General features: G+C 47.0%; 1 protein-coding gene across 1 annotated transcript in view; it reads left to right on the top strand.

The window, feature by feature from the left end:
* mxra5b (matrix-remodelling associated 5b) overlaps positions 1-8,377 on the top strand; it is a 16,702-nt gene extending 8,325 nt beyond the window's left edge. The window contains exons 5-7 of the mRNA XM_072686687.1: positions 1-1,254; positions 2,825-3,725; positions 5,173-8,377. The exon at positions 1-1,254 is cut by the window's left edge and continues 2,784 nt beyond it. Of these exons, the coding sequence (XP_072542788.1) occupies positions 1-1,254; positions 2,825-3,725; positions 5,173-7,081 (4,064 nt within the window). The 3' untranslated portion in view covers positions 7,082-8,377. The remainder of the gene's footprint in view (positions 1,255-2,824; positions 3,726-5,172) is intronic.
* The last annotated feature ends 2,059 nt before the right edge of the window (positions 8,378-10,436 follow it).

Below are 10,436 nucleotides of genomic sequence, written 5' to 3'. Positions count from 1 at the left end.
CTCAAGCGGAGTTTGCGAGCAGACTCTCTGCAGAGGAACCGACTCAGAAGGCCTTCAGTGAGGACCATGCAACAGACAGCTTCACACCAAGCCTTGAAGTGCCTCTGCCAGATATCCTTCACATACCTGAATCACACCCAGAAGACGAGGTTGAGAGCTTCGAAGAAGTCAACAGCTTGAAACCTATCAAATCTTCAGAGAACGTCAAGTCAGAAGAGGACAGTGTGCTCGACCCAGTCCCACCACTTCCTCCCCCAGTGATATTTCCGTATGAGGACACTGAGGGACACAATTCACAGCAGACATCAAAAGATGGGACATCGATTTCAGATCTTTCATCAGCCAGTGGATCACAAACAACCCTTCCTACCACTAGACACCCATGGTCAGAAGTGCTGGACACGGTAACAGAATCATCTAGTGTCATTGCGACAAGTACTTTTCCAACTACTACACCGCCACCACCAACACCACCACCAACCACAACAGTTGGAATTCTGATGACCACACAACCTACACCATCTACAGCTATATCAACAGTAACACCTACAGCAACTCTAATGACGTCTCCAGAGAAAGCCACGGGCTCTCTGACTCCTCCGACTACCACCCCTACCACCACTTCTACAACAGTAGCCCCTTTGAAAGCCAGGGTGCCAATAGCAGATAACAGAATCCCATTCTACTCAAGATACCCTGCCACTGATAGGCACAGCGGCAGGATACCTAATTACAGGTACCCTTATTACCCCGACCTTAGAAATCCGTTTGTTATCCAGAGAACACCGTCGTTTAACAATTCCTTCAGACCGGGCTTCGTCAGTGCCGTCAAAACAACAACCTTGTCACCTAAGACCTCTATGACCGCTACTCAGCCAACGAGTACCATCAAATCAACTGCCCTGTCCCCTACTTCTACGACCACTACTCCACCAACCCGTACCAGATCTACCTTGTTACCTAAAACCTCTACATCCACTGCTCCACCAACAACGCCAAGCACCACAGTTCACCAAAGATCAACCTCTCATCCTGGGAGCAGAATTCAGACAGGTCTAGGCTCTACCAACAGGCGCTTCGGCACAGCGGTGTCACCCGCAAGGCCGCCAGCTGTTTCTGTACTGAGAGCGAGGCCCAGAATCACCACGGCTAATCTCAACACGCTCACGGTGAATGCTGAAACAGATGTGCGGTTTCCGTGTGATTCAGTCGGGGAGCCTAAACCTTTCCTCACCTGGACCAAAGTCTCCACAGGTCAGTTTACTGCTCAGCAACACAGTCTAAACTACATGGGCCATTTCAGTCTGGGTGTAGAGCTGGACACAGTAGCGAACCTACTGTCAAGGTTGTCACGGAGTCCCTCAGGGTTCCATCCTCTGGCCTTTCGTTTTTCACATTTATATGTTGCCCCTTTGGCGTTTCTTCAGGTGATATGGTTTAAGCGTGAATTTCTATGCTGACGACACTCAAATTTATTTAGGTGGTAAGAGTAACGTGACTCCTGATTGTGTAATCTCAGGATTTCCTTTAGTTAAACTGTGCTAAGACTGAAGTTTAGTTTAGTTGGCAGACGTCTTCCATTCTTGAGTGCAGAAATATTCATCTTGCTGTAGATGGTATTCAGATATTACCCACTATATCACAAGCACACAATTTAGGAATTACATTTGAAAGTCAGCTAACATTTGATTCCCATGTCTTTTAATGTTAATTAACTAACTGCCAGACTCTGCAAAGTCTAAAAAGGCTCCTTCGTTAGGGTTTTTTAATATAAATAAATAAGAATAAATATGTATATACATATAAGTTTGCCCTTTTGTATCTCAGTCTGGTTCTGCCAGTTACCCCATCCGTTTGTAGCTCCCTCTAGTACTGGGAATGCTCCCGACACCAGGAGGGTAAGGACTTAACACACAAACTGCTGCTGATTATTAGCAACTACCTAGAAACAACATAGCAATCACCTGGCAGCACCACAGCAACCACCTAGCAACCATTTAGCAACACTATATCAACCACCTGGCAGCACCATAGCAACTACCTAGCAACACCATGGCAACCCTTAAGTAAAACCATAGCAATCACCTTTGATTTCATAGCTAAAAGCTAGAAACACCCACATAGCAGCACCATAGCAACCACCTTGCAATCACTTAGGAACACCATAGAAACTACATGGGATGACATAGCGACCCTCTAGCAACACCATATCAACCAAACAAATCAAAACAAAGCAACCATGTAGCAAAACCATACCTAGCAACATCATTAACCACATAGCAATAGCTTACCAGGCTGGTAGTAATTACTGTCTTGTATACTGTAGCAACCACTCAGCAACAGCCAAGCTACTGCCTGAAGAGTCTGTGCATTTCTAGTTTTTTTAAATTATCATTATTATTATTAATAATAACAATAATAATAATAATAATAATAACAAATGCTAAAAAAGGCCCTAATGCATTGTTAGTTACTCAGCTTGTAATCTTCAGTACTCTCTCTGTGGATTTTGAGTCTGCCGTCTACCCATGAAGTGTTGCTGAGCTGCTGCTGCACAAAATCAGAAACTGGAATTCTGCCTCCATGTGAGATTCAGAAGCCATCGGTATGACTAACACATGTCTAGGGAGCATGTGTGCGCCTTCTGTTTCTCCCGAGCGACAACGAAAGGACTGATCTATGGCAATAAATTATGGTTATGGACGTCACATTACTGCTACATGCAGTGTTTCAAAAGGAGAGATGACTTATGAGGGCTGCTTTTCTGTACACAGATCACTTCCACATTTGCTGATGTTAGGTCTTCTTGTTCTCCATTTTTCAGGAGCGATCATGTCAGTGAATTCCAGAATCCAGCGCTTCGAGGTGCAGTCCGACGGCACCTTAGTGATCCACAGCGTTCAGCTGCAGGACCGAGGCCAGTACCTCTGCACTGCTCAGAATCCGTACGGTACGGAAAAGATGATGGTTACCCTGGTGGTTCTGGCCCAACAGCCCAGGATGTTGGAGCCACGGCACCGTGACTTAACCGTGTACCTGGGAGACAGCATTCATCTGGATTGTCAAGCGCAGGGACTTCCCAACCCTCACACCAGCTGGGTGCTTCCCAACCGGACAGTGCTGCACACGGTCGGAGCCGGCGAACAGAGGCTCGTGCTCTTCGGCAATGGCACCCTCCGAATCAAGCAGACCAGCTACGCAGACAGGGGCACCTACAAGTGCATAGCCAGCAACGTGGCGGGTGCGGACACGTCGTCTGTTCGACTCCATGTCTCAGTCCTGCCACCCATCATCCAGCAGAAGCGGCAGGAGAACCACACCATCTTTGAGGGTCAGACCATGCATGTCCACTGTAGTGCCAAAGGAGCCCCCAACCCAGCCATGCGATGGGTCACCGCCAGCGGCATACACATACGCCCGTCTCAGTTTATCGATGGCAATCTGTTTGTTTTTCCCAATGGGACGCTGTATCTCCGCAACCCGATGGAAAAGGACTCTGGGACCTACGAGTGTGTGGCTGTGAATGCTGTAGGTGCCGATAAGAGAAGTGTGAATCTGCTGGTCAAGAGGAACTTCTCCACAGCCAAAATCACCTCCACGTCTCCGCAAAAGACGGACGTCAGCTATGGTGGCTTCCTGCGTTTAGACTGCAGTGCTTTGGGCAGCCCTGAACCCAGGATCATCTGGAGAACCCCGGCTAAGAAACTAATCGATGAGCATTACAGGTACGTTGTCATGAATCCTAGAGAAGGAACATTCAGGTCCAGAAAGTAAAAATCCGTCCCAGGGTTTTGGTCCAACTGCTATGGGCTTAGCTGCAGCGGTGCTTTCTGGAGTTTTCCTCAGCCTTATTACTCAGTTATTAATCATAACATGAATTATTCTGCTAAACGTGTGTTGGTATATTGCTCTGTACATATCAGACCCAACGACCTGCAGTAGGTCGTAGTAGCATTAGAAATTCCAAATCTGATGAGCAGAATTTGGACCTCAGTGCAGCATCTGCTGCTGATTAAAAAGCAAACGCCTCGGCCGTGGTTCTAGCCAGTTGATTAAGGAGTCCTGTCCATACTCGTAATCCCTTGAGTTGGACAGCTTCGTCAGGAGTGCACGGGTTCATCCAAGGTTCAGGAAAGCTATGCACAGGAGAACGCTTTCCATCTAGTGTCATATCTGACAGTGAAGCTCTTCATCTTGTTGTCCAAAGATTACCCATTTCTCAGGGTTTACACAGCACTATGCCGCCCTCATTTCCTCCCTGGCATGGCCATACTCCTCTTCCTTTAGTATGCTACCAAAAGCTGTAGAATTCCTGTAAAGCTTCAAGTTTAGGAGGCATCTGTTTTGAGCTAAAGGGCTAGACTGAGAGATAAGATGGTGGCGGGTTGTGAAGAGTTAATCATGGACACAGAAGGTAGAGATGGACTTTATGGGATGTTAGTTTAGGAAGCAGGGCTACGATCATCTTCCACCTTCTGAAATTCATGACACTTATTTCATAAGCCCACATAAACACCAGCATTAACAGAAGGAAAACACAGGGGTGCTGATGCCAGCTTGTCAGCGTGGCACTTAGAAAGCTGGCAATCAAGCAGGAACTAAGGACTGGCCTGTCAGTACACTATATATATGTCCAAATATTTGTGGACACTTCTTCTAATAAACACATTCAGCTACTTTAAGCTGCACCCATTGCTGACACAGATGTGCAAATGCACACACAGCTTGTCTAGTCCCTGTAGAGAAGAAGTACTGCCAATAGAATAGGACCCTATTGGCTCCATGCTGCCTAATAATGTCAGGCATGGGCTAGAGGGGTATAAAGCCCCCCAGCATTGAGCTGGAATGAACTGTTCTCTTGTAGCCGAATGCAATTGAATGAAATTGAATGAATGAAAGTCTTCTTCTCTGGACAGTAGAGACAGTTGGTCCAACAAAAGCAGGATCAGCTCTTTTTAATCCTCTAGATTTCAGAAGAAACAATGAACGAGCAGGTGTCCCAATACTTTTTTGTCTATATTTTGTCCATAATTTTGTCCTCAGATGTTTCCTTGGACAGCAAGCCTTAGTTTCAGTGCCAATACAACATCTGTCTAGCTTCAGGGAATTTTCCATGTTCGTCTGATCTCGCTTTAAGCTGACCTTTCTCTCTTTCTTGATCTGTCCTTCTAGTTTTGATCACAGAATGAAGGTCTTCAGCAATGGCACCCTTACCGTTAAATCAGTCACAGACAAGGACCAGGGAGACTACCTCTGTGTGGCCAGGAATAAAATGGGGGACGATTATGTCCTCCTGAAGGTGAACGTGATGATGAAAGCAGCCAAAATTGAGCAGAAGCAGTTAAACGACCACAAGGTGCTGTACGGCGGGGACCTGAAAGTGGACTGTGTTGCCTCGGGTCTTCCGAACCCTGAGATCAGATGGAGCCTCCCGGACGGTACCATGGTTAACAGCGTCATGCAGTCGGATGACAGCGGGGTGCGCAGGAGGAGGTACGTTGTCTTTGACAATGGGACCCTTTACTTTAACGAAGTGGGTATGAGGGAGGAGGGAGACTACACCTGCTACGCTGAGAACCAGATTGGCAAAGATGAAATGAAGGTCTCCATCAAGGTCGTGGCAGCAGCACCAACTATTCGCAACAACACCTATGAAGTGATCCGGGTGCCTTACGGAGACACAGCGTCCCTTAGCTGCAGTGCCAAAGGAGAACCTACCCCAACTGTAACTTGGCTTTCCCCGGTCAACCGTGTCATACTGCCCGCGTCGGACAAGTACCACCTCACCAGTGATGGGACCTTGCTTATTCAGAAGGTTCAAAGGTTTGACAGTGGGAACTACACCTGCTCAGCCAGGAACACTGCAGGAATGGACAGGAAAGTGGTTCGGGTCGAGGTTCTCGTTTCAGCACCTGTCATCAATGGATTACAAAGGCCGGTTAGTACGGTAGAGGAGACTGCTGTCAAGGACCAGCAGGTTCTTCTGCACTGCAAAGCTGAAGGATCCCCCATTCCACGAGTCATGTGGATACTACCCGAGAACGTAGTGCTCCCGGCTCCTTACTACGGCAGCAGGATCACGGTTCATCGGAATGGCACCCTTGACATACGTAGCTTGCGCAAGAGTGACTCTGTCCAGCTCCTCTGCATTGCCCGTAACGAGGCAGGAGAGGCCAGACTGCAGGTGCAGCTCCACGTGACAGAACTCGCTGAGAAGCCGCGACTGAAAAGCCTGGCTACAGAGTCTGTCCAACTGACTGGTGGACAGACAGTGGCCCTGAATTGTTCTGTGGAGGGGAAACCCAATCCCGAGATCACCTGGATCCTCCCCAATGGAACGTCTCTCTTGAGTGGAACCAGCATTTTCCGTTTCCGCCACGGACCTGACGGATCGCTGGTCATCAGGGAGCCTTCGGTGTCAGAAGCAGGGACATACCGCTGCGTGGGACGCAACAGTGCTGGATACGTGGAGCGGAAGGTCACTCTGGAGGCCGGCAAAAAGCCAGACATCAGTAGCAGGTACAGCTCATTGGTTAGTATCATAAACGGGGAGAACCTGCAGCTGAACTGTCTGTCAAGCGGTGACCCATTACCCGAACTTACCTGGACCTTACCAAGTGGAGTCGTTCTCACCAGGCCACAGAGAATGGGCCGATACGCCGTTTCTGACAGCGGCACCCTGACTGTCCAACAGGCTTCTGTATTCGACAGGGGAACATACCTCTGCAAGTCTTCCAACGAGTACGGATCGTCTTCTCTGTCCGTTGCGGTGATTGTGATAGCCTACCCACCTCGCATCACTAGTGGACCGGAGCCGGTCACTTACGCCAGACCTGGAGTGGCGATCCAGTTGAACTGCATGGCTATCGGTATCCCTAAGGCGGAGGTTCTGTGGGAGATGCCTGATAAAACCCAGCTCAGGGCTGGCACCCAGCCCAGACTCTACGGTAACAGATACCTCCACCCACAGGGCTCTCTGGTCATCCAGAACCCATCCAGCAGAGACAATGGTTTCTACAAGTGCACTGCCAAGAACGTGGTTGGCAGTGATACCAAAGCAACATATGTACACGTGTTTTGATAGGAAATGATGAACTTTAGAAACATGCCCGAAGAACTGCGAGAGTGCAGAGAATACTGTTCATAAGAGAGGTACACTATATGGACAAAATTATTGGGACACCTACACATTACACTATAGCAGCTTGAATAATATCCCGTTCTAAACCCTAATCTGGAGCCGGTCCCCCTTTGCTCTGCAGCTCTACCAGCAGCAGCAGCAGGTCTGGAGCTCTGCTGCAGTTACTGAGTCAGTTGGAGGCTTTTCTGCACTCTGCTCTGAGCTCAGCACTCGGCCCTGACCCCGCTCTGTAACTTTACGTGGTCTGACAGACACTCTGTGGCTGAGCTGCTCTCTGTGAGCTGTTCCTCCTAAACTCTTCCACTGTTCAATAACAACACCACTCACAGCTGATGGAGGAAGATCTAGGAGGGAGGAAATTTCACCAGCTGACTTGTTGTTGTTGGTGCAGCGGTGTCTCATATTACATACAGAACCACGCTGGAGTTCAGTGAGCTCTTCAGAACCTCCCGTTCTTTCACTGATGTGTGAAAGAGGCCTGAGTTTAGACACCTGTAGCTGAATGGGGCTGAATCAGACACCTGAATTCAGTGATTAAGAGGTGTGTCCCAATACTTTTGTCCATATGGTGCATTTTATAAGATTTTCTAATTTTATAAGACACAATATTTGGTTGATTATTTTCTACTGATGTTCTTGTAAATAGAGTAGTAGTAGGGCTAATTGACAACTACGGGACTCTCGAGAGATCTGAGCTCTAAGATAATAGAACCATTTAAATATGTACTTTTTCTCTGAGCTAGCACGTTCAACATCTGGTCCTAGGTACTTTTACTAATGGTGCTCCCTTTACAGAACTGTCGGAGTGCCACATACAAATGATCAGGGATCTTACAGAGCATAATTCTTTGAATTCACCTATATTCTGCATTTATTTGACACTATGTGAGCAGTCTGTAGATCACTTTGAGTAATAATTATAATAATAATAGCACCCTTCCGGCTGGAGTCTACTGCATTGTGTATATTGCTATATTTGTTTGCATGCATTGGCAGTGTCCCTTATCTTTTGATAACTAGAGGGACTAAAGCAAGACAGTGGACGCTGGAAAGCTCTGTAAGACTGCGGGAGAATTGTTTTTTGTGCTAGAATAACATGTACTGTCTCTATTTTAACTTATTTGTCTTTAAAAGACTAATTAATTCCATTTAAGCTAATGAATATCCTGTTTTGGAGAAACTCGTGGCTGCACTTCACATCTGCATTTTGAATAAATAACAGAAATACTACATAAATACCTGAGTGACTGTGGCATTGTACTGTTATATGAGCCCATGGAGTCATTAACCATTTATGAAAAGCAAGTGTGATCAGAAAAAGGCTCGGGATTCCTCCTCTATTACAGGCCTGTGGTGGTATCTCTTTCATTAACACTTTTATTACCCTTTAAAGCGATATTCCAATCAGCCGGACTCAGTAAGTGTGCCTCGGGGAGATGAGCTCTGCAGAGCTCCATTAAAGTGATCGAGAGCTCTCAAAGCCCGTTCTGGATAAACTGACAATGGTTCTCTTTTAGTGTTGTTACGAAAGCCGCATTAGAGAACAGTGTCGTAAGCGGGTGTAAGGAAGACCGCCCTGATATCTGAGAACGTGTAAGTGTCCCATAAGACCCCTAACCCTTACAACCCAGACCGGCCATGGCAAGCGTTTCAGCAGACCGTCAGGGCTTCGTCTGCACTGCCATAAAGGACCTGACCTCCTCAAGAAACATCATGATCTCATAACGCTGAACCCTCTTATATAGACATACACTCTATATGTCCAAATGTTTGTGGACACCCCTTCTAATGAATGCATTCTGCTACTTTAGTTGCACCCATTGCTGACACATATGTGCAAATGCACACACAGCTTGTCTAGTCCCTGTAGAGAAGAAGTACTGCCAATAGAATAGGACTCTCTGGAGCAGATCAGCATCATGAACCCATCGGCACCATGAAGACAAAAGCCTGCACAGTAGAGACAGTTACTCCAAAAAAAAAAGCAGGATTAAATCTCAGAAGTATTTTAGAAGAAACAGTGAATGAGCAGTGTCCCAATACTTTTGTCAGTCAAATTAAGAAATATGATTACAGATGGTTGATTTCCGTGGTGGATAACCAGCGGATAACCAGCTCAGTGTATGTTTTCATTTGAGTGGACTAGGTGGTCCATCAGCATGACCAACCTGACCAAGCGTGTCATCAAGCTGGTCACACTGGTGGACTAGTCTGATAAAGCTGGTTGAGCAGTTTGCTGTAGGTGGTTTTGCTGATCATTCCAGGAGGTCCCGGCTAACTGCTTGGGTCTCAAAGGCCCGTCCTGGACAGCATCTCCCTTTATTGCTCTGTAGAGCTGTGTGGACTGAGTGCACTGACAGTCGTGTGACTTACCGAGCCTTTCCTCAGCCAGTATAAGACAGTGATGGAGCGCTAAGTCGTTCTCCACCCATTTCAAGCGCCTCTGGCAGCAGCAGACACCAGCTGTTTTGAAAAAGAAGCGTCTCTCAGCAGCTGATGAATGACATTTGGTCGAGCGGCTGCAGGGGAAAGGAAAAACACACAGGACTGTAAATTACAGCTGTGTAAGAGGCTCGCAAACCAGCAAATGGCTAGCTATTAGCAAACGGCTACTTTATACAGCCTTGGCTTCTCTCTGTCTCTCTCTGTACTGCTGTTCTCAAACGTCTTCAAGACATTGACGGTAAGTCATGATGGACGAGAACTATAAAACGCCTGCTAATAATAATCCTGCTAGCGCTATGGCCCTGATAATAAGCATTAATTAATAATTAGCATTTAATAGCCCTGTCATGTTCACGTTATGAACTGAAGAGCTGATCCTGCTTTTGTTGGAGTAACGGTCTCTACTGTCAAGAGAAGAAGCTGAACTTTCTACTAGATTTAATCCATCATTCCAGAGAACAGAGTTCCTCCACTGCTCCACAGCTCCTCAATGCTGGGGGGCTTTATTCCCCTCTAGCCCACGCCTGGCATTAGGTTCATGATGTTGATGATCTACTCCAGAGAGTCCTATTCTATTGGCAGTACTTCTTCTCTATAGGGTTGTGCATCTGCACATCTGTGTCAGCACTGGTTGCAGCTTAAGAAGAGGCTGAATGCATCGATTAGAAGGGGTGTCCACAAACATTTGGACATATAGTGTATCATTAGCACAGCCCCCTACTTCGCAATGAGCTCATGGAAACCACTGACCTCCTGAAGCTCGAGCTGATGCTGCAGATTCAGGCATGGAGAGATTCTAATCAAATGGCTCATCTGTTTTCTCTCAAAGACAAAGAAGATGGACATTTCT

This window comes from Salminus brasiliensis, chromosome 8 (assembly GCF_030463535.1).
Source record: "Salminus brasiliensis chromosome 8, fSalBra1.hap2, whole genome shotgun sequence".
Taxonomy (NCBI): Eukaryota; Metazoa; Chordata; class Actinopteri; order Characiformes; family Bryconidae; genus Salminus; species Salminus brasiliensis.
Note: the sequence above shows the minus strand (reverse complement) of the source record. Positions and strands in the feature narration are given on the sequence as shown.